We start from the raw sequence: 25269 nt of genomic DNA, 5'->3' as shown, positions 1-25269 counted from the left end.
GGTTTGCAATGTGGTAAGATGTCAAAAAAAGGTACCTGGGTTCCCTCTGCCAGGGCCTTCCTGGTGGTTGGACAGAAGTGTGTGCGTAATAGTTGGTTAACACCAACCATTGCCCAGCATCCCCTCCCCAAATATCAAGTCTCCAGGAGAAGCCACTTGTACACTTGCTATCAAGACAGTTACCCAAACTCTGTCCAGTGTCTTTTCCCTTCAGCTTCCAGATTCTTCTACTGCCAGTGTTTTGGTCTTGCATATCATTAAGTTAGACAAATCTGGTTTAAGTTCTACTTTAGGACTAGACAGTGGTAGCCTTTCATAACTGGGACCTTCACTTCAATGGCACCATCTTTCTGTATGAGACTGGAGAGAAATTTTCTTTTTCATTGATCTGGTTCATAGAGAAAGAAAGTAGTTAAGTCAGTACTGACCTGGGAGCAAAGACAGGCTGGTGGAGTTTAAGGAAAATGGCAAAGAAGAGCATGGCTTGAATAGACAATCTCCAGAGAGTATCAACCACTATCATTCTAATAGACATAATACTGTAAGGAGAAGTGGGTGCGAGGAAAGTTGCTGAGTTGTCTACAGTATTATGTCTAATAGACATAATACTGTCTAATAGACATAATACTGTAAGGAGAAATGGGTGTGAGGAAAGTTGATCCTCAGAGATGAGCTGGGCCGTTGATACTATTAAACCTAACAGAATGGCTATTAACTCTTTAGCCTTTAAACTTAAGTGGTAGAGATCTGCACTTTGGAGCAGAGAAATTGCTGGGACTGCAACAAACAAATAAAAAGGCACCACTAAGCTCCTTAGAGGCATCTTTCATTGTTTACTTGGTTTTATTTGCGTTCACTTATTTTAGTATTAAGCTTCAAGACTGTCCTCTTAGTCTGATTCTACCAAAGGCTTGATGGCCCCCTGTCACTGAACATGTGAGTGGCTAAAGCTAGCCCCTGCTGATGATATCTTCTTGGGCAGCCCTGATGTGTTGTGCCCAGGAGAATCTCTGGCTCCACAAATTATTCCTAGGGGTTGCTGCCCTACTAAGTTAGTCTTCTGACCCTGTGATTTGTGTTTCTGGTCTCTGTCTGGCTCCAGACTCTTTGGCAATGTGAGGTATTTCTGCTGACCTTGTTCCAAGCGACTGAGTAAGCAGAGGCACGGAACGGACGCCCTTTCTGATCTCCAGCTTTCATGAGGGAATACCACATATTCTCAGGTAATTGGAGACAGAGTTGCCTCTGAGTAATATCAGATGGAAGGCAACTCGGGGCCCTTTCATCTACTTGTCTAGGCTCTAAATCTTTGTGCTATTTTTCCTTTTATTTAAAGTGTTAACTAGTTTTTGTTTATAATTAGCCATGAATGTGCATTTGGATCGCTTTTAAGTGCAGCCAGTATGGCTTATTCCTTTAGACAGATGCACAGCCCATCCTCTGAGTCATTTGGGGTTGTCACTTAACTGCAAATGTATTGCTTTGGTTTTGTGACTTCGAAGACACTCCTCCTTTTGACAATGTACTAAAAGTCAAGTAAATTTGGGAAGGTTAGACATGTCAGACTGAATGATTCTGAGAGTATCTTTCCTTCGACAGAGAAAGTAAAAGCCAAGTCTTCCCACACTTCATTCCTCTCTCCAATGCTGCTAATACTTTTTAGACAATAAAAAAATGCACTGTAGACTAGTCTAGGAGGAAGAAAGCATGGATCTGGGAAATATCACATTAAAATTGGCCTTTGCAGTAATTCATGGCTACCTTTTAGGACTGAGGGCATGTAAAAACATGTATCATTTGTTCCTATATAGAGAGTCATCTATAAACACAACATATTAATGTTTGTTTTTAAAAACCCAATTGAAAAACAATGCATACATCAAAAAATTGATACACATGGCTTGTAGCAAGACTCAACCTAAAGCAAAGCCATGCATGGTTATACTGGTATACTCTGAATGCTTCTTTGTGAAATTCCTTTCCAAATCTTAATTTGAAAAGCCGAAGGGCAAAAGACCTAGAAAAATATTCAGTGCACACACATGCTGAACCCTTTGTAAAAGCTGCTGCAGGAAAGTTGTCTATTTCCAACTGGAACAATTCTCAATTTTTAACTATTTTTAAACAAACTCTATCTGGAAGCTATATGTTACTACATTTATCCACTTTGGAAATTTCTCATCAATGTCTACTAATGTCATATAAAAATGAAGGCACACCCAAGGCTATTCCATTTTCCTTGTTACTAAGAAATAATCATGCTACCAAAGCAGACTAGAATATGCACTGATACCAGGCTGACTTTAAAATAGTACCCCCTTCAACAGACCTCAAATCAATATAAGCCTCATGCTAAAACTGTGAATACATATATCTCAAGGCTGAGCTTTCAATTTTAAGCAATATTCACTAAGTCTGACTGATGAATCTGAAACATCAAAATATAAAGCAGCTGAAAATAAAATCTGAAAATCATAAAAGCTTCCTCAGTGGGTTTTTCTCTTTTTTTTTCTTTCCTAATATTACTTGCCAAAACAATGTTTGAAGGAAAGGGTATTTCAATCCTAGAAATTAAAGTCACTTAAATGAACACTACAATATTTTAACAAATATTTGAGCATCTATTGTGTTTTGTGGATCTTTTGTTGGGGGTCCTCTAGGGATATATTTGCAAAGACTTTTGGATGAAGAAAATAATCAATGAGAGAGAAATTATGGTCACATAATTAAATGAAAACAGTAGATATGCTGGAGTATTACAGTTCTCATACATATTACCGGGCTGATTTTACATGTAATAGCCCACAACAATAAACCACAATGAGAAAGGCACCTTATTTCGGTTCACAGGCTGCAAATTAAAAGTGAAAATTCTAACCAAGGTATTAGAAGTACATATTATATGAAAGAGGGGGGATAAAAAAACATGCAAATGGATGCCAAAGCTATAACACTGTTATTCATGAGCACACCCAAATGAGACAATTATGTGTCCACTGAGAAAAACACGAAGGATCAGGAAACAAAGGCATTTGGATTTTGAGTACAAATGATCAAGTCCTAGGCAGAATAAGATAGAGACTGGCAAATGTATACAGAAAAGGGTTGAAAATACGAAGCTCTCAAGCAAACACTCGAGGTGTCAAGAAGTAATATATAAGGAGAGGAGGTGGGAAGGATAATAGAGAATAGGCGCCAAAAGGCCTTGTTGGGGAGTATGTGCAGACAGCTACCTATGGCATAATAAATAGTATGTGCACATGTGTGTGCATGTGCGTGCGTGTGTGTGTGTGTGTGTGTGTGTGTGTACACCAAAACAAAACAACACAAGGAAACAAAAACACAGTGAAGGAAACATATTTGTGCCCAGTCTAATGTAGGGAGATGCACTTTTAAAGAAGTCATGCACTACTGGACTGTCCTGGGCCCAAGCTTTGCCTACTTCTAACTAACTGGAAAGTAGATAAAATGCAGGAGAGAATAGTTTTCACCCACTAGTGCATGGCTGGCACAGGGGGATGGGCTCTTCTCAGGGAGCTCTCCCAAGCCTCTGGATTTCATTCAGAATGTCAATTTGCAGACCATGTGCCTTGGAAGTAGTAGCTCACAAAACAAGTAATCTTGGGGGAATGGAGCAGATACAGATGGGACTCTAGGGAGGGGAAAGTGGCGGCAAGTCAAGAGGTAGAGATCTGGAAAGGAAATAAACCTTCCATAAAAGCAGAGAAAGAAATTGTCCCCAAGGTCTCTAGTAGTTTGGCTGAGTATTAAGAGGCACGTGTCTACAGGGGACTACTATAAATCCAAGCAAAGATCTACAATAAAAAAAAAATCTCATCCCCCACCTTCCAAGGTCCTTCAAAGTCAAAGTGAAAATCTGATGTCTGAAAAGCCCTGCAGAGAACGGGTATAGAGCAGTCATAAGAGCCTATGGAAGGTGACACATCACAGTAGTAGATTCACAGGGATGTTTACTTTGGATTTGTCTAAGTAGGTCTTGAAAAGAGGCATTCAATAAAAGGCATCAGACTGAATCATGTAGCATCTTTAAACGATATACCCAAACAAAGCCAAATATTCTCTAAAGGAATTTGCATAAGGCAAAGACATGGATTGTATTTTATAGTTGCTAGCATGAATACAGTTCTGCAAATACCACCACCAACCTCCACTGCATTTAGGGAATCTGAATGTTCTATTAAGTCATCAGATATGTGGTGATACATCACAGCAATGGTTTGTCATCAGAAACTGTAAGCAGAGGAGAATCAATTATAACACTGTGTATAGACACACACACACACACACACACACACACACACACACACACACACACACAGTATCTATGACTTAGTGTCTCTTAAAGGCTTAAAGGCTTGATTCCCAAACTGCCATGCTGTGACAGATGGTAGAACTTTTAGGGCATAGCCAGTTGAAGGGAGATGGAGTCATTAGGCTTTGCCCTTGAAGGAAATATCAGATATTAGGGCAAAAATCGTTCCTCTTTTTCTTCTACCCACCATGCCCTTTGCCACCACCCCCCTTTGTTTTTTTTCCTTTTGCCTCTCAATTACAGGAGGCATGCTGGCTTTTTTTCTGCCAAACACTCCCAAAACAACAGGGCCAACATGACCTTGGAATGAAACCTCAGAAGCCATTAATCAAAATAAAGCATTCCTCTGCACCAATGGGTCACTTTAGGTCTTTTGTCACATTAAGAGAAAGCTGCCTAGCACAACTGTTCAAAAATAGAATCCACACAAATTTTTACAAGCATTCTAATGCGACAATTATTTTGAACCTGGAAATTCACACTCTGGAAAGTGTTAAAAAAAAAAAGGAAACCTTACATTTAAATAAACAAAAGAAAAGATCTGAACATGAATGTGAAGTATGCTTTCTCTAAATACCTCGCTGGAAATTAGGAGTAAGATATTATTTTGTTACAATATGTGTACAGCTAATGTATAGGACAATAGCAATAATTACAGGAGAAATAGACAATTGCCATTGTCAGATTTTTGTTCCAGTGACAAAATGGTGAGGAAAGTGATGAATTCAATGGATTAGAACATGAGAACAATCCTGAAAATATAAGTCAAAGATATATAGTAAATTAGCAAATATGGAAATATGAAATACTAAAAATAACCTATAAAAGGAAGACAGAAAGCATTATATATGATAAATATATATGAAGATGACAAGTTAAATGCAATCATGTTTTTAATTAAATTAATGGTCTAAATATTCCAACTGAAAAGGCAGTAGTTGTGAGGGGTAGACAGAGGATTGCTAGACTGAAAACTTTCAGCTCTGTGATGTCTAGTAGAAATCTACTTTAAATACAGACATGTAGACAGATTAAATTGAAAGTCAAAGGATAAAAACAGCATTGTGCAAACACTAATCACAATAAAGCTGACATGGCTGAATTAGATGAATTAGATTTGAGAGGAGAAATTTTGTTACCAAAAAAAAAAAAAAAGGCAAGCACTGTCTTGAAGAGGTAATTCAACAGGAAGACAAACTAATTCTAATTTTACATGCATCCAGCACCAGAGATTCAAAATACACAAAGGTAAATCCTTTATTTCCAAGAGAAAAAAAAATAACAGATAACTGGAGGGAAAGATAGGTATGAGTGATGGGAAATAGTGTTCCAGCTCTCTTCTCTCAGGAACTGATAGGCTAATGACACAACATCACAGTAATCAAAGAAGGAATGGAAAAGATCAGGGCAATACTGTTATTGGATGGAGTCTCTGCACACAGCCTCATAAGGTTACTTTCCAGAGAGAATGATTTAAACTGCTAGGAAGAGAGAGTTAAGGGCATCACCAGTTGGGACCCTTTCACCATGATGCAGAAGAGACAGATGGGAAAAGGAGAAAAATGGAAAATCCTTAGGGTGGGAGAGATGGCTCAGCAGATAAGAGCAGTTACTCCTCTTACAGAAGACCTGAGTTCAGTTTACAGCACCCATATGGTGGTTCACACTTGCCTGCCTATATCTCCTGTTTTAAGGATTCCAATGCCCTCTTCTAACCTTTCAGGCTTCTGTTGCCTGCATGTATGTGGTGCACAGACATAGCCATAAAATATATAAATATAAAAAGTCAACAATAAATAAATTAAAAGTATCTCGTTTTCTGCTATAAGAGAAAAGAGGCAATTTGTTCAGAAATTCATGGCAAACCCAGCCTTGAGTAGACTTAATCATAAAAACATTCTGTTATTTATACATTAATTACATCACCTGGAGGACACATGGATGGCATTCTAAACATAAATTTTGGATACAATAAAATGGATTCACACAGGCCAGTAACTATGACTAACATTTCACAGACAACTTCAGGTTAGGGGAAAGTCATCTATGCTCAGATTATGTTATTACATAATGCCAGTAGCTTGTAACAAGGAAAAGGACCCATGTTCCATGGCTGGTATCTTAAAGGCAAGAGATTATTTTGGGCTGGGAAAGTTGATGCCTTAAGAGTAGACCCAGGAGTAAGTAAAACTAGGGAAGAGAACAGGGTGAGGCAGTGTATGGGAAAGTTGATGTCATGAATGAGACTCTGGATCTAGCAGTTCAACATTTAAGCATGCACTATATACAACTAAGTATACATGATGAGAAATGAATATAGTTATGTGGTAGAAAACTAGCTGGTCAACACAGAAATTATCCAGTAAGTTTACGATCCCCTTTACAGTGAAATGAAGTCAGCTGGAAGTACACCTTGCTGCAAAGTATTTTAAATATATTCCAATATCATAAGAAACAAATAAGGTTGATCTTTACTTTCAACAGTATTATAGACTTGCTAGATACAAGATACACACACACATACACACAATAGAATGAAATAAAATGAAAATGAATGCATGGCTAAATCTGATAGAAAACAAAGAACATTCTCTGAGGCCATGGAAACAAAGAGGGCCAGGATTCCAAAGAGTGCGTGTAGGGCAAATTTTCCCAGGGCAAACCCTGATTCTTACAACTTTTCCTTGCATGGACAACCAGAAAAAATGAAAAGATGAACAGGCCTGAATCCTCCAAGGTATCTGAGAAACTACAAAGGACCACCCCAGGAATTAGTCATTGGGGATACATATTCTCCCCACAGCAGCTCTGAAGGGAAGGGGGATCTGGTTGCTCAGCACAGAGGTGCACCCTCACAGTGCACTGGGCGACAGCACACGAAGTACTGTACTAATGTCCAAGGAAAGGATTTATTTAAAAATAATTCTTGGTCGGTAGAGCCTCCTGATGATTGTCCAAAACAAACATAAAGAGAAACAGAAAACATGAAAAGTACCCTAGAGCAATTCAGACCAAAAACAAAGCAACAAAAACAGACCTGAAGTTGCTGACCATTCACCAGGAAAGAGAGGAGGCAGGACTCCCAGGCTACTGAAAGGAATCACTGACCTTGGACCCAAAGTTTTGTGATTAGTACATCTATGTCTCAAAAAGCAACTGTGATATCAATAAAGTTTTATACAGACAAGACTAGCTTACAGTCCTGGGTTCACTGTAGAGTGGCCTTTAAAAGGTAGACATCTGACAGGAGGAAAATAACCTGAGAGAGTAGGTATCAGATAAAGAATTGGTGAGCAAAGGAAACAGGACTGTTAAACTGAGAACAAAAACTGAATACTTCAAACAATGATAATTCTCTATTTTAGGAATCACAACAAGCATACAATAAGGCGAAAACCCTGCAAAAGAATGACATATAAATAGGTCAGATTAACATTAAGAGTCTGCAGATTTTTATTGCTTAAAGGGAAGCAAAAATAGCAACATCAGACTTTGTTAAAGAATTGTGTTAACAGAAAGAAAAATATTATGTGATGTCATGAACATGTGGAATCTAAAAATAGCAAAGCCAATTCCCTCAAGTCCTCAAATACACTGAAACAGAAAACTAGAAAGGGCAAATGGTATAGGGAGATGGAAGGCAAATGGTACAAACTTATGAAGTTACAAAGGGAGATTAAGCTCAGATAACTCACATATGCTATGCAGAGGATAAGCAATATCACATGATACATAGGAAACCTTCTAAAAAGTAAATTTTAGATTTAGAATCCATACATATACAAAAAGGTAACTAGGAAATGGATGTACTAATCTGTTAGACTATAGTAATTGTTCAACTGTGAAAAATTCACCGTAATATAAGCAACATAACAAAAGAAGTGTAAACACCAACATTATACATTAGCAGGTATGGACACAGGGGAAGGGGTATGAGTTAGTTCCAAAGTGATTGCTCCATAAGTGTGAGGAACTGAGGGCAGAGCCACAGAACTCACCAATGGATAAATGGAGTGGTGTGTGTATCTCAGCACATGTGTGTTGGTGGAGAGAAGCAGATTTAGCCTACATGACTCAGTTCTAGTTTTGTAACAAAAAAAATAAGCATGAGAGCTATTAAGGAAGACACATAGCAATGACCACTGGCCTCAAATATACCTATAGTTTCATACAAGCATGTACTTGAATACACATACACACACTCATACAAGTAAAGAAATAGAATATAATCTTTGAAGCAGCAGAATGGAAAATTTAAATAAAAACAAAATCTTCAATCAATTTAGAGTAAAGAGTTTGGAAATAACTCTATCAAGAATTGCCAAAATAAGTCTATTCTTTTAATCATGGCCCTTTGCAAATGATATTTCCCTCTATTTATATCTATATTAGACTTTACATAACAGTTGTTACAATATTGTTGGGACAAACAAATGGAAGAGAATGAAAAAAAAGATGGGAGAGTTGTCATTATTTTCAGCAACATTGATGAAGGAAACCTTTCAAAAAAGAAATCCCCAATGGATGCATTACTAAGAAAGGTCACTAAGTTTGTATTCTATAATAAATAGTGGTAGCAGAATAGTTATTGGAGTACAATGTACCTTCAAATATAGTAAACATAATTCATAAAATACAGCCCCAAAACATACAACCCCAAGTAATGTCTCTAGGGCTACATCTACCAAAAAGTAAAGAACTTAACAAGATGGTAAGAACTTTTAGACAGACATGCACAGAGTCCTAAAGACATATTCTCTTCAATGCATTCACAGGATGAAAGCATAGATCCACAGAGATGTTGGTCCTCCCCAGAATGAGCTATATAGATATTTAGGTAACTGTGTCCAGATCTTACTAGGGAAATTGACTAAATGCTTCTCAAATTGTACAGAAAGTGAAATGACTAAGATGGATTTGCATGCTAAGCCTTTCCTCATTTCATGACTTCCTCTCTACAGTAAATATGGCGGCCACAAGCTTTGACTTTCGGGAAAAAAGAATGGAAATAAGCTCAATAGTCTAGAGAAAGGTGAGAACAGACTGCATGACAGAGATGGAACTGTATTATTAACAGAGAAAAGATGGTGTGGATATCACGTGGTACCAAACAACAAACATCACAGGACACAAAAATCAGATTTCTATCACAGACCACAGATGAAAGGAAATTTAGATCAGTTGACAGATTAAACATGAAAGAAAAATTATTTAAAAAGTCTATATCTTCACAAATGTATAAAGCTTTCTCTGTCCTTTTCTATCTGTCTGTCTGTCTCTGTCTCTGTAGTTTGTGAGTGTGTGTGTGTGTGTGTGTGTGTGTGTGTGTGTGTGTGCTGCTTGCATCTCTTTGTAAGTATATTTACCTGCAGAGAAACCACAGGTTAATATCTGGTGACTCTCTCAATAACTTCACCATCACCTTAGTTTTTGAGATCAGGTCTCTCACTGAACTTAAGAGTTTGCAGACTGGCTCCTTTCATGGAGCTCCAGGGATCTTCCTGTCTCTCCTGCCTCTCTGTATTAGGATTACATAGCCAAACCCTGACTCAAACTCTAGTTCTCATGCTGGCCTAGCAAGTACTTTGCATACTGAGCCACCTTCGGGGCCCCTAACAGTAACTTTTTTTTTTTAAAGACAAAATGACATTATCAAGGAACAAGTTAGTAAATGTCATAAATAGAGAATCCAACCCTTTCAATTGCTAATAATAAACAGAAATATGATAAGACAAACATCATTGAGGAAGTATTTGCAAGCATGTGACTGACCAGGTTTTTATATCCTAATTACACAAATATTTCCCAATGGCATGGTAGTAAAATGACAGGCATATCAATAGAAAATCAGCTAATGATTTAGAAAGGCATATATATCACCAGGTCGGCAGCATCCAACCTTTACAACCCAAACCTGAGCATGACTGGAACAGCACTTTATAGGATAGATTAGGACTTAAAAGCTGAAGCTAAGAACTAAGTATTGGCAAATATTTGAAACAGTAAGTACATTTTAGGTATAAGTGTGAATAAATGACAACAATAGATTTACATTTGCCTGAGTTTTACACTGGATAGGTGCTTGTCTCAATAGTTGCAACACTTACTATGAAGTAAAGCGTTGGGCAAGATTCCCCTCTTGGAAAATCACTTATATGGACATATCAATCACACAATTCTAAGAAAGCCAGTAGGGCAGGAGGACTGAGGGTCTAGCTCTAGAAATGCAACCATCTTTCTATCTAGGAAAGAGGTCTTTGATGGTTCTTCATTATGGACTAGATGCTAAAGGTCCAGCTTGGAACACAGTGTCGAGATGTGAAAGACCTGTGATGTGATGTGATGTGTTAGTAGGAGCAAGTAGAAAGAGGCAGGAGGCATTTGTAAGAGGCCCTCGGATAGAACCAAGTCCTTAGTCCCTTTCAGGCCTCCTAGGCTCTTTGATTCATTCTCATCCACAGTCACAGAAGTGATTGAGGTGGTTAGAAATCTAAGTCCTAGAGAGAAGTGGGAACATGAGCTATGCTTTTCATGAGTGCCTCCAATTTGAGCTTCTTTTTGTGTCAAGAATTATCAGGAAGGCACATGAGAAACTAAAATGGAATAATCATGTGTTAACATATTGTGGAAAATGGCTGTCTATCTAGATGCATTCACATTAAAAGCATTCCCTCCTTTTAGTTCTGCTAATGGTGACTTTCTCAGAATAACAATCCTACCCATGGCATTGTACAGCAGCTTTGTCCACCATCTCTCTGGATCCCTTATTAGCATTACAACTTTTCAATTAAAATAAAACCGCTCCCATCTCCCTTACAAGATTGGCTTCAGCAGGTCCACCGTCAAGCTATTGTGTTATTTCAGTCTTCAACAAGCTTTCTGAATCAGGCTTGGTGGCTCAGCTCTGTAAGCCTAGTAGTCAGGAGGTTGAAGCAGGAGGTTTAATGGAAGTTCAAGGGTGTCTTAGGCTATATAGTGAGCTTCAGGCCAGCTTAGGCTAGAGTGAGGCACCATTGAAAAAAATAAGCCCAAACAACAAAACCCAAACTAATAAAGAAGCTCTCTAAATATTCATTTTCATGTTATGGAATGGATATCATCACAGCTGCACGGACTACTCTAAGGAAACTAAAACAAAGTACTTAGCATAAAAGAAACGATATTAAGGCCTGGTGGTTAGCTATTCTTATCATAGTAATTAAAATTCAATAGGCTAAAAGGCATTATACTTTTTTTTCAGTTCAAATGGTCAATAACAGGTTATGTTAAATGTTCATTTCTTTTTCATTACTGAAAAGAATTCCCATTTTATGTTTAAACGGAAAAAAAAAAAAGAAGTAAGGGAAAGCAAGCCTATTGCCCCTCCTCCTCGCTGAGGAGCCCAGCTTTTATGGTAGACAGTACCATTTCTGATAGAAAACCCACAGAGCTAGTGGACTGCCCAGGATCTGGCACAGCTAATAACCTTGCTTTCAGCATCTCTTCATTCTTGTGTATAGTATTACCAATACCAGGGATTGTATATTTAAGACTTGTGGTTTCAACACCCTTCTAATTATAAGCATGTGATTACAGATTTATGCGTTTTCATCTTGATTCAACTCACAGGGATTGTTCAGCTTCAATTCGCTATGCTTAGGTGAAGGGGAGAAGTGTCCGTGAGAACACTGGAAGACCTGGGCAGTGGGCTCTGTGAAAAATCCCACTTGCTGTATTTAATGTGGGAAAGGACAGTAGAGGCCTAACTTCTTCGAGTAGCATGGGGAGAACCATGCACCCTTTTTATTAAATTTTAAAGTACACATGAGTCAAAATATGAGTGAAAAGCAGAGAAGGCCAACACAAGGAAAGCAGGCTCTGGTTTGATTTCCAGTGCTGAAACACAGAGTAGATTTTAGAAATGCACACCACACACACACACACACACACACACACACACACACACACACACACCACAGGCAGCCTAAGACATCCTATGTCCACCATAGCTGGGCAATAGTACACTTTTTTGTGCTTTTGGTACAATTTGCCAAGCTACAGCTTTGATTCAGCAATCAAGGAGGGTTGAGTGGTGTGGAGGTGGAAAAGGAGGAGGAGGGGGGGGGGAGGGGGAGAGGAAGAGGAAGAGGAAGGTGTTTTATTCTAAGACAATGATGAGAAAACTGTAGGATTGGCCAACAAATTCTACTGTCTTACAATTTTATGCTATAACCCCTCTCCCCAAAATATCACCAAAGAGAGCTTTAAAAAAAATAGCAAATAAATTCTGATCTGTTATCAAGGTATTAAGAATTAAGTTTTCTAATCATATGTACACAAAACAAAGCCATGATATATGAGATAAAATTCAAGTAACCTAAATTATCCTAACTTTGATAAAAGGGTTGAGTCGAACAATTAACATGTATCATTACAGCTGCCACAATACTGTTTTAAATTGTTTAAAGCAATTCCATTCTGCTTCCTCAGTTCTTTTAAATGCTAAAGCTGACAAATTTGGTTTCTGCACATATGAATATGAGAAATATGGTACATCCACTGGCCTTGATAGACGTTCATATTTACAGTCTGAGATGCCATAAATATAATTGCACATGGAAGAAAAATCACCGTTTACATCCTGAAATTCTTCCCAACTCAGGCTTCCATTACAATAGACCCTCTTATTTTTCTTTCCTATCTGAAGACTAACATCTACGGGAGTTTCCCTTCCTCTGCCCATTCTCCACAGGATACTTTCTCTCAGAATACCATTCATGCCTATTTCACGCTTGTCCTTGGTGAGCACATCCACTCAAAATCCTTCTTCCCTAATTTACCTAAATTTTCATTTGAAGAACTTAGCTTAGTCCAACCCATACCCACCTGCCCATTGGGCATGCATAGTTGTTTGCTTATTGATGTTCACATCCCAGTCCCGTTTCTTCTTATACTCATTGAAGAACCCTTTCTAAAAGCCCAAACATTTCAATGACTGATACCATTGCTTAAAAAAAAAAAAAAAAAAAAAAGGTCAAAATTTTTGGGTTAGTGCACAGTTCAGACTTTTGAAATATGAAACTAGAAAAAAAGCAATCAATATTTCAAATTCTTACAAAATAAAAAAAATGGAATAATTTCTGATCCTAAACACTTTGGATACGGGGCTTTCACAGTGCCTTTGTCCTCCATTTGTCATCGATCGATGGTGCTCAGTCACTCAGATAAGAAGCCTTGGCACCTGACTATCAACTTCATCCACGTGCTTCTCTCCCTATGATAACCAGACAAGTCTATCCTGTTCCCTAACCATCACTTCACCAGCACTCAGCTCCTCCTTTCTCTGATCACGGGCCATGCCAGTCTTAAAAGGAGCCTTCTCCTCCTCCTCCAAGGACCAATCTGTCTCCATTTAAGCTTTTTCCACATTGCTATGAAGATATCAGGATATTATCCAAGTTATTTAGTGAGAGATATGTGGACTCACAAAGTTGGATCCCTGGAGCATTCTCAGCCTTATCATTTACTGCTCCCTCCTATACGATGCAACTCCTGATTTGCCCCAGCCTCACTCCTTCCATTTCCTGTTTGTCTGTGTCTTCCCCTCCTTGTCTTCCATTCTCTCACATCCACCTACCACTCCTCTAATAATAAAGTGTCACCATCACTAAGAAGAGTTATTGTCTACTTAGATGTATCTCTGGGGTGCTTCTCAGAATAGTCGGTTCTGTAAGATGATAGATTCTCCGATTCACAGAGGACTGTCTGATCTCAGTTTGTAGGGAAGGATCTACCTGGGATAGAAGCAGGGTTTCCCTCTGACTGTAGCGGAAGAAAATCAGAACATGTGAGTTCAAATGGTCTGTGGGGGTAGTCCTGATTAAGTGTGGGAAAACCCTGTGTTCAGTGCTGTTTCATCAATGACAAATTAAGGTGGCATTAGCACTAGAGTCCTAGAAAGGATGCATGTGCAGGCTTAAGAGGAGATGAGCTAAACAGTCTCAGAAGTCTCAAAACCTAATTTTGCAAAGGTAACCTTATAACATTGATCTGTAGAAAGAAGGTTCAATGGTGGCCATGAATTTAAGGGACCATTAGATACCTTAAAGGTAAGGATGATCTCACATTGCCATTCACCGCTATAGAAGACACAGACAGGAACCCAAGAAGTGGTTTTGAGGAAGATTGTTGGTCTCTGGACTGTTGATCAAGACACATGCCTGGGCTGGGGACATATTCTGGCAACATAGGGAGAAGTTGGCTGAGCAAAGCCACTCTCTCAGTGGTACTTATACTATTGAGGAAGGTACAAATAGCACAGTAGCAAACAGCAAGTACTGCAATGGACCCAAAGCTGGGCTGATACAGAACACTATTGGAGTGCATCTACATTCAGAGTTCCTGATCAGAGGGGAGCTAGCACCTTGACAAACAGTGAGTACCTCAAAGCAAGTAGACAGCAGTCTTTCACACTGCCTATTTTAATGTAGACGTGAGAGACATTTCCAAGACAGAGATGTTGAAATGGAGACCATGAAATCCTGGCTCGAGTGGAAGTAAGAAGGCAGGGAGGGAAAAATTGGATGAATAAGTGGGTTCTGGGATGAGATGAAATCCACAAAGATTGCTAGAATGTGATCCACAGACCACACAATAGCTGGATTATGAGGATAAGAGATGTTTCTGTTAGACTGCAGAGCTAATGCAATAAAACGTTTGGCCAGCATTAGACACGGTCTGTCTTTTGAACTGTTCAAGAAATTTTTACATTAGAGAATTAGGCACATTTAAACAGACTTTGGATACATAAAATATGAATATTATCCTGTGGTTAATCTTGGCAAAGGTTGAAATATCAAATCTATATTATTATTGGTAAAAGTCTAGTTATAAGCAAAGATTTGACATATGCTATAAAGGTAGACTTTTCTACAGTTATAAATTTGAGTTTAGACTTTTGCCTTGATACCTAATCCCAAATCCTGCCTTATAAAAAAAATCATCTTAAGAGAAATATATTTTGATATTCATCATTCTCATCATGTATCACTAAATACAGGCCTAAGAGCCTGGATATATAAACATGGTCATTTAGTATTCACATTCTTGACACATTTGATCAATGCAAGTTTTCCCAAAGCATTGCCATTGCTGTCTCTGTTATTATGGTTGTCTTTATGACAATTGGAAATGTAAGATTCATTAAGGTATTCACTTTTCACCTCCATTACTACAATAAACAGCCAAAAGAATGCTTAGACACACTGAAGTTTGGTGGTGCTAGGGATTGAGCTTAGAGCCTCAAACATATTTAGTTTGTACTTAACCATTGAAACACGCACACACACAAACACATACACACACATACATATACACATACACACATATATGATCCATAGCAGTGGATGTTAACACTTTATATATCTATATATATACCTATATCTCTATCTATCTATATATCTATAAACATACACGCATATATATATGTATATGTGTATATATATGTATATATATATATATATATATATATATATATATTTATCAAGAGAGAGAGAAGACCAGAGAAAAATAGTATCAGATGGCACAAGGAGAAATACACACACACACACACACACACACTCACATACATACTTACACACACACTCACACACACTCACAGACACACTCACACATACATTCACACACACACACACACACACACACACACACACACACACANTCACACACACACACACACACACACACACACACACACACACACACACACACACTCACATACAGGCCCATACTGTTCAACCTAATGACAAAGGGGCTGCCTGCCAAAGTCTGAATATTTTATTATCATTATAAAACTGCTTTTATTTAGCAACTTCTAATAACTTCATAATGAATTAGTTGAAAGAACTTCTTAAACTGTCATTAAAATATAAAGATATAGTTATCCATTTACCAATACTGGGACATCCTGTCTTTCCTATGTGTAAAATACTAAAAACAAAACAAAACAAAACAAAACAAAACAAAACAAAACAAAACAAAACAAAACACTGTAGGCCTCCATCTATGTCTCAAATCATAGATGATTGGCAAAGAAAACTATTTATGGTGTTGTTCTGTGCTTTGAAAACAAAATTTCTAAATTTCCAGAAGCTTGAATTTGCTTTTCAATTCCTGCTTTTTTTTTAAGTGAAAAAAAAAAACAAAAAACAAACATAAAGCACAACCTTAGTTTTTGTCTACAAAATACAAAGTAACAATATCATGTAATAAGCCATATTTAATATGGTAACAGTATATATAACCAAGCAGGTAGGTTCAACTTATAATTCATATATACTATGTGTAACATCATGTACAATGTATGCTCTTGCCCACATTGTCAAAAGATCTGCCTTTGTCTTAAACAAGTCCTTGAACTAAGAACTCCTACTTCTTAATAAGCCACAAAGGATGACTGGATACCTTCAGCTGTGTAATCTTTTAGTCATATATCATCTTTTTAAATGACACATTCTTAATCTTAAAATTCTACCAGGTGGAAGAACCAGCAGGGCTCAGCTTTTTCATCACTTGTGGAATGAGACTCAAGAGTTCTAACCTGGCGTGGTGGCACACGCCTTTAATCCCAGCACTCAGGAGGCAGAGGCTAGTGGATTTCTGAGTTTGAGGCCAGCCTGGTCTACAAAGTGAGTTCCAGGACAGCCAGGGCTATACAGAGAAACCCTGTCTCGAAAAAAACCCAAAAAAACCAAAAAACCAAAAAAACCAAAAACAAAAACAAAAAAAATAAATAAGAGTTCTGTGACACCTAACCACAAGACTATTATTTTGGAGGAAGAACACTTTAGGAATGAATGAGATTTCTACCTTTATTCATATAGAGTTGAATGTGAGAGTGATAATCACGTTGGTACAGGAATCGCAACAGTGTTCTTTCAGTCTACCTGAAGATCTTTAAAGCAGTAGTTTTCCATTGAAGGGAAGTTGGGCTTATGTTGGTTAAATAGAGCCATGGCTCATTCTTTGTAAGTCATAGCCAGTGACACTTGAACAAGCTATGAAAGCCATAGGCTAGTACAGAGAGGACAGACACGGCCTTGTGAGTGCTATTTGGCCTCAGTCTCATGCCACACTCCCCTCTAGGAGAATTCCTCAAAGAACAAAATCTTTCCCAGAGCATGGCATGATATAAATCTGATCTTCAGAAGAGAAGTTACATTCCAGTCCTGAAATGTTTTGAGTTGTAAATGCTTTGATATATTTGTAAGTTTCAATGACTTCAAACAGTGAGAGAAAAAAGGAAAAAGAAAGAAAACAAAACAAAACAAAAAACAGCCTTTGAGTACCCTTAGACTTTTTCCATCTATGTTTATGACTTCAGAATGTAGAAATCATCAGTGATATAATATTTACGCCCTATGAAATAAAAGTATTAAGTATCTAGAGGTATTAATTCATCCCACAAAAATAGCAGATGGTGTCCTGAAGATTTAAAAGACACCGATGGACTTTATTCTTTGGGCACAATGTTTTGACAAAGCAAATAACTACCACATTGTACTGAGGTCATAAGCAGAGTTGAAACGTAAGGGGATGGGTGGGAGATGTAGCTCAGTGGAAGAGCATTTGTCTACCATGTATGCAAGGACCCAGTTCAATCTGTGTCACTGTAAAACAAAACAAAAAAACCAAAAACAAAAAAAAAATAAAACAAAAACAAAAAACAACAGCAATAAAAAGAAAAACATACCTCACAAAATACCGAATTTAAAAAATAAAAGCACAAAGTATTTATGCCTTTGAGATACAAACTATTTAAAGTAACGGTATGCTGAGATCCAGCCTCAGCCATAAGGAGGGTCCTGAGAAAGGCAGGAATGGGAGGAGCACTGACCCCATAACGACTGTGAGTCAATAGTGGATATAAGCTGTTAGGTCAAGTGCACCCTCTTTGCCCAAGGACTCTCATCTTCCTTCCTTCTTCTCCTTTCTTCCTTCTCATAACCAGAGAGCCTGACCCCAGCCCTTTCTTTTCTAAAGCTTCATCAGCAAGGCTTTAAGCACTGTTAATTATTCTTTAGAAATCTTTAAATTTACATAATTTTTAAGAATTCTGGATTATTAGTCCCAACTCCTGTTTCCTTAAAACAGAAAGTAAACACAGAGTGAAAGCTCTGTCCCTCATAGTTTTCACACAGCTTGGTCTTCATGGTAGCTGAGCACAGCTCTTGCAGTTTCCCGGTACAGCAGTCTTTAGAAAGTATTTTCATGTAAGAGCAGAAGGTTGGCAGACGACTAAGGTTAAAATAATTTCTTACAAAGTTTTACAATGTATGGAAGTAAAGCAGCCGGCTCTCTCTGATATCTCTCTAGGCACTGTCAACACCAATTCTACAAGTAGCCAGGAAAACAAAGTATTAGCCTTTTATATGCTTATACATCACCTTTTAATTCACTATTCCTTGTTTATCCTAGCAATTCCATGGACTCATTCCACTCCTTCTAATATTATTTGTTTCTGAATCATATACAAGCCTTCCTCCTGTAAGATAACTCAATCATTTGCTAGTTTTGTATAGATTTCTTCTTCTTTTCCTATCCATGCTTTTTCTTCATGAGACCACTTTAACTTTCTATCTTTGATGTCCCCTAGTCCACCCTGGCTAACTAATGCACCAGTCATTGGACCAGAGGGTACATGTATCTCCTCATAATTCCAAATTCAAGACTAAGTCTTGCTATGAAACAATTTCTATGAAGAGCTATAGGCTTTTATGGTGCCTGTGGCTAGGTTGTTGAGATCCTTTCCCATGGCTCTTATGGCCAGGCAGGAGGCCTGTTCCTCATCCTGCACAGTCTCATGAACACCTCCATCTCTCATTCCCAAGAGTCGCATATGTTTCATTAATTATGGAGTGATTAACTCCTGCATAATGGGGGAAGTATATTCCCCAGAAAAAGAAATCGAAAATAAAATAGAAGAGACAGCAGACCAGCATCGGGGCAACAGCAACCATCAGCCCACGTGCAGAGATCAAAGGTCTTGCGATGCTCCAGGGGCAGGAACTGTGTCACACAACCCCTTCCTCAGCCATGCAGGACCCTGCACTGGTGTGTTGTCCACAAAACACCATCCAATAACAATGAAGACTAGCCACAAAATAGCCCAGTTAGCAAATTGTTAGCCTCAAATGCCTGTGATGTGATTAACCCAAGCCTTGTTTGTTTGGATATTTGGGGGTTTGTTGTTTTTTCAGCAATGCCAAAATAATCTCATTTAAATTCGCCTTGAAACAGATTCGCCTTGAAACAGATTCGCATGGAAACAGATGGCGGCTACAGGTTGTGTCTGCCCGAGGTGGGTGAGCCAGCTCTGCAGGTTACCTTGACTGATGAACTGCTCCATGTTTTCCTTGAAAGGCTGCATGTGCTCCGCAGAGGACACCTGGTACACTTTACCAGCTTCCGCCTCACAGGCTGAAAGGAAGAGAACAAGGTCATTGTTAGAGCACCACACTGTCAAGGGAGCACTATAGTAGATTTTAGAAAACATATGAGCCAGTGTTGAAAAATCACTTTCACCGACATGTGTTGTGTACCCATATTGGAATCATGTTCATTGATATATATATACATATATACACACATACATACATATATATATATATATATAATATAGATATAGTGTATGCATATAGTATGTGTGTATATATATAGTATGTATATAGTGTATACATATAGTGTGTATGTGTATATATATATTATATATATGTATACACACACACACACACACACACACACACATATATATATATATATATATATATATATATACTCTTTCAATGACCCACAAAAATACATTCCCAAGAATGTATATACCTAGTTCTACCACTTCTAAACTGATCTGAGGGACAAGTGACTTAGATATCAGGACCTCAGTTTCTTGAAGCGACACGAGACCCTATATTGAAGTACAGTTCTGTGATCAAACCTGTCAGGACCTGTGTGATGTTACAGTAGTGTCTAGTACATACAGTAATGCAATAGCTAATCATTTCTACCATTATAACTCTTAAGTCCCTTCTAACACATGTTCATCTCTAATTACAGTCAAAACTGAAACTCAGAGGTGGTAGTGACTTTAGCAGGGCAGCCAGTATTTCCAGAGCACTTCAGAAAAATTTTACTGATAATTTAATCAAGTCCTTGAAATGAGTCAAGAGAGAAGATATTACTACCACCTAGGTCAGAAGAGGAAATTAAGGTTAAATATGGCTGGCTAAGAGACGGGGGAAAGAATAGGGAGTTTTGGGAGGGGAAACTAGGAAAGGGGATAACATTTGAGATGTAAATAAAGAAAATATCTAATAAAAAATAAATAAAAAATAAATACATGAAGTCCCCTTTCCATTTTACAGCATCATAAATTCCTAAGTGCATATCCTTCTGGAGTTGAGAAGCATCTCTAGGAGAATTTCTGAAGATATGCCTATGGCAAGGGATACTGTAACTCGGTATGAAGGGGATCTAAAGCTGAAAACTGCATTCTTGAGTATAAAAACTGGCCAGATCTTCTGTGCTAGCCTCTGAAGAACTGGCCATTTTAAACTCTTAAACTTAGGTTATTCCTCTAAAATCATGTTTCTTTTAAGTGAAATCACCTCTCTCTCTCTCTCTCTCTCTCTCTCTCTCTCTCTCTCTCTGTGTGTGTGTGTGTGTGTGTGTGTTTGTGAGAGATGGGTCAGTGTTTCATTGTCAGAACCTACTTGGCAAAAGAAATGGGTCAGATAAGGAGAGAACCTGTAGTCATCTACATCATTGATGACAGCTCCATGACACCAGAGACATTTTTTGTTTGTTTCTTTATTTGTTATATTGTACTGAGGGTTGAACCCAGGGTCTTGTACAAGCTCTGCTAGCCAAACTATAAAAATGTCCATCATTTGATTACTTATTTGGAGAGGAGGTCTCACTATATTGTTCATGTCTGTACCCCATGCAGGCCTTAAACTTAAGATCCTGTATCTGCAGAGTAGCTGAGCTAATAGGTCAATGCCACTGGGTCCAGCTTCATGTCTGTTTTAAAATATCTGCAGATGGTGATAAGCATATACTTGATGATGTCATATTTTCAAGAATTTTCTGAAAGAATGTTGAAGTGTGAGATCCCAGCTTAAAGTGTTTCTCCCTGAAAGGTAAAAAGCCCCTAAAATATTTACCCAAGCTTGCTTTCCCTGATCTCTAAAAATACAGCTAGAAAGAAGCTCTTTGTTCTCTATAGCCAGCAAAAGCCTTTTTGTTTCTATACTTTACAACCAGAGATGCGATAATTGTAAAGATCCAGCCATGCACTTGCCTGGCTTCCTATGCTGAGGACACAGAGATAAGAATTCAGAAAGAACTCTGCCCAACTCCTCCCAACTCCTCCCAACTCCTCAGCTAGCTGTTAAAAGTCCCCTACTGTCACCTCTCTGCTCAGGGTGGAACTCCTCTGCCCTGCATAGCATGAGGGGTTCGTCCTCGGCTCGCCTATAATAAAACCTCTTGCTGTTTGCATCAGGTGTGGTTTTCTCTCGGGTCATTGGGTTACCAGCCAGCTCATCCCGGGACTTGAGCCAGGGTTTAATGTCTGACAATGTGTAAAAGCCATGAACAAGATGAGAACACCTTTGTCCATTCAGAGCTGTGTATTCAAAATCATTGAGTCTTTAACATTGTCGTCTATATACATGAGAAGAGCAAAAGCCTGTCAGACTAAGGTCTAGTTATTGAGGGAACCATGGAAGAAAAATCCCTGGCTTTTTCCTTATCTGAGAGACTATGAGTCACAATCAATCTCTCCTCCCCCTCCCCCTCTCCCTCTCTTTCAATAGAAAGTAGGCCAGGCTTGGTAGTCTGCAGTTCTGTTTGGGTGGTACATACAGGACGTCAGGAGACAGCCTCAGCTGTATGACAACCCCAAGACCCAGATACATACATAAGACCCTGTCGTAAGAGCAAAACAAAATTTCATTAGATAATTGGAAATCCGTGGTTTTCAGTCATGGAGTTCTATAGCATCTAGAGATGTATAATGGCACAGTAGAGTGCTGCTAATAGGAACAAATGGAAATTCATCTACTAGGTCTGTTGTCTCTGGAGGAGGAATTCACTGTCCAGAAAGCAGGGCCAGATCATGGGCTGCCTATGGCAAAGTATTCTAAGGTTTTCCCTCAGCAATTTTTACAGAATGGAACATTCAGAAAAATAAGAAAATGAAAATTGTTGGGCTAGGGAAATGGCTCAGTGTGTCACGACCTTGCCATACATGCATGATGACCTCAGTCAGGACACATTCTAAAGTGTATGACACTAAAGCATAGTTTGGTCGCAATTACCCGTGAACCTGGTATTCCTATGGCGAAGTGGGAGGCAGAGACATTTAATCCACAAGACTCATGTTCCAGTGAGCCAGGCTTCCATAGCAGCAAACAACAAAGTGGCCCTGCTTCCAGCAAGGTAGGGAGCCAAACCCCATGGAATTCTCTGACCTCCATGAGTATGCCAAGAATATTTACTCACATTCACACATGCAAACATGAACATAAACATCACATACTTGTTGTATGCATACACACACAAGAGAAAAAAATAGTATTATAAATAATTTATCTAGATCTCTTTATATTTAAATTTTTTCATTTAGTTTTATGGGTAACCTAAACTTACTCTTATGAAACACATTCTTAATATAAGATAAACAAAATTATAGAGGGTTTTTTGGTTTTTTGGGGTTTTTGTTTGTTTGTTTTTACTGCTTAATCGATCATTGACCTTAAGACATAGAATTCCTTGCTGTACACAATGAGAATTAAACACAGTTGGAGATCTAGAAAGCACATGAAATGTTTGCCCAGTGTCTTGGAGTTTCTGTTGGAGTCCACTCCCACCTCTGCCAGGAGCACTGCCCTCACCAATCTGCTCTCTTCTTCAGGATTTCCCTAGAGATATAAAGCAGATAGCCTTCAAGAGTCAACCCTCAGTGGAATAGGCCTGGAGGTTGCTTTTAAATGGTGTCCAGAGAAAACTTGTGCCATTAAAAAAGAAAGGACAGTGTTGCAATCTCAGGTCTTTAGTGGCCAGCGGAATTCTAATCTCCAAAAGTAGATTTATTCTCTACTCCTACCTACTATTCTCCAGTTACTTACTGTGCTCTGTACCTATTATGTATAATATAAATGTGGAATGAATATTAATACCAACCTGCTTGTCATAGTGAACTTGTTCATCTGTAAAATGTCATACCTACTCAAAAATTGTCCAAATTATATTCTACCTGACATATCCTTGGCCCTTATGACAAGTTGTTGGCATTTGTATCTACCCAAACATATACAGTTCAGGGCTCAATTATCACCCGAAAGTTAGGTTAACCTTTCCCTTAGCTTCATATGTCCCTTCTCTTTAGAGCATGTTCATGACACAAGATTTAAAGAAAGGATTGAGATGAAATGGATGAATGTTCAAGTCTGAGATGACTTCTAGCTCTGGAAATCTTCAGCTGTTCCCTTAGGTTATCTGAGTAACTAAAAGTTGAACCTGAAGAACTAGGTACTGAGCTGTCTGTCAGGCAGCCGAAAAAAAAAAAAAGATGGCAGTTAAGGATAATTGTGCCATTTATTTATTTATTTATTTATTTATTTATTTATTTATTTATTTATCTTTGTCTCTAATTCTACTTCTCTAAGGCCAGAAGAGTCTCTCATCCAAGTGCATTGTGCTTGATGTAAAGAAGAAATAGAACTTCACACAGAAGACAGAGCTATCAACGATACGCGTGATCATGAATTTCTTTAATCTGTATATTCTCCAGTGGTGGATAGAACACTACTACAAAGGATCCCACAGCCCATATTCTAGGTCTCAAAGTTTTTCACTGTAAGATAAAAGGTATGTACTATTTGTACATATTTTATCAAGAAGGAAGACGTGCCAGTAAATCACATAAAGGTTTAGAGTCTAAAATTCTGTTTATATGTATGGTTCTCAGGTAATATTCAGCACAGATAAAAGTAAGTTTAAAGCAGTTAACACATAAGGCATTGAGATTTTTTTTTAAATATTGGCTTCTGTTTTACTCTTAGCTGTAGTATGCCTATTGCATAACATATCATTCTGGCTAGTACTTATCATTTTGAAAATTGGTATGTGACTATGCAAATTTTTTAAAAAACACAAAATACTGCAATATAATAAACTTCAAGGGTCATCTAGTAAGATTATTAAAATCAGAACAAAGATAGAGTTCTTGGAAAACTTAATTATAGTCAAATCCAAATGTTAAAATGCATTTGTCAGGAGACTGTTGGCATGACAGAGTCATTCCAATCGTGTTAACTTTTGTTAAATTTAAAGACTTTGCTGAGCCAAAGAGATTTTGTGTGATATTAAAGGACTGATATTGGGAAGTATGCATTAGGCTTTGCAACAAAGAAAAATCCAGCCAGAGGGAAGGAGGAAGAAAAGCCTCAGATATTCCAATATAAAATCAACTCCAACACATCAGTTTTGTGTACAGCACAGCACGTTGTAAAGCGGGGGAAGAGTGTCTTTATCACTCTAACATTAACCACTGACATCACATAGCTCTCTCTGAAGCAGACCTACATCATGAGAAATTTGCCTTTGGTTTGAGTAGGTTGGAGTATTTCAGCCATAATTTACTCAAATCTGCAAGTTCAATCAATGTTAATTACAGCCTAAACTTCCTGTTTTACAGTGAGTTTTGAGAAAGTTACATTAGCATCTACAACATACACAAAAGAGTACAAACATATTGATTAGATGAAAAACTTTCAACTTTCAGAAGTAAATTGCCCCCCTTCCACAGAAGAGCCTTGTCTATACACCGTTATAGGCTTACCACACACACACACACACACACACACACACACACACACACACACACACACACACAC

At 38.2% G+C, this 25269-nt stretch overlaps 1 protein-coding gene across 1 annotated transcript in view; it reads right to left on the bottom strand.

The window, feature by feature from the left end:
• The window catches only part of Fmn2 (formin 2), a 310737-nt gene that overhangs the window by 78936 nt on the left and 206532 nt on the right, over positions 1-25269 (bottom strand). The window contains 1 exon segment of the mRNA XM_021173977.2: positions 19697-19789. Within this exon segment, the coding sequence (XP_021029636.1) occupies positions 19697-19789 (93 nt within the window).

Source organism: Mus caroli, chromosome 1 (assembly GCF_900094665.2).
Source record: "Mus caroli chromosome 1, CAROLI_EIJ_v1.1, whole genome shotgun sequence".
NCBI lineage: Eukaryota > Metazoa > Chordata > Mammalia > Rodentia > Muridae > Mus > Mus caroli.
This window is presented reverse-complemented; position numbering and strand designations above follow the sequence as displayed.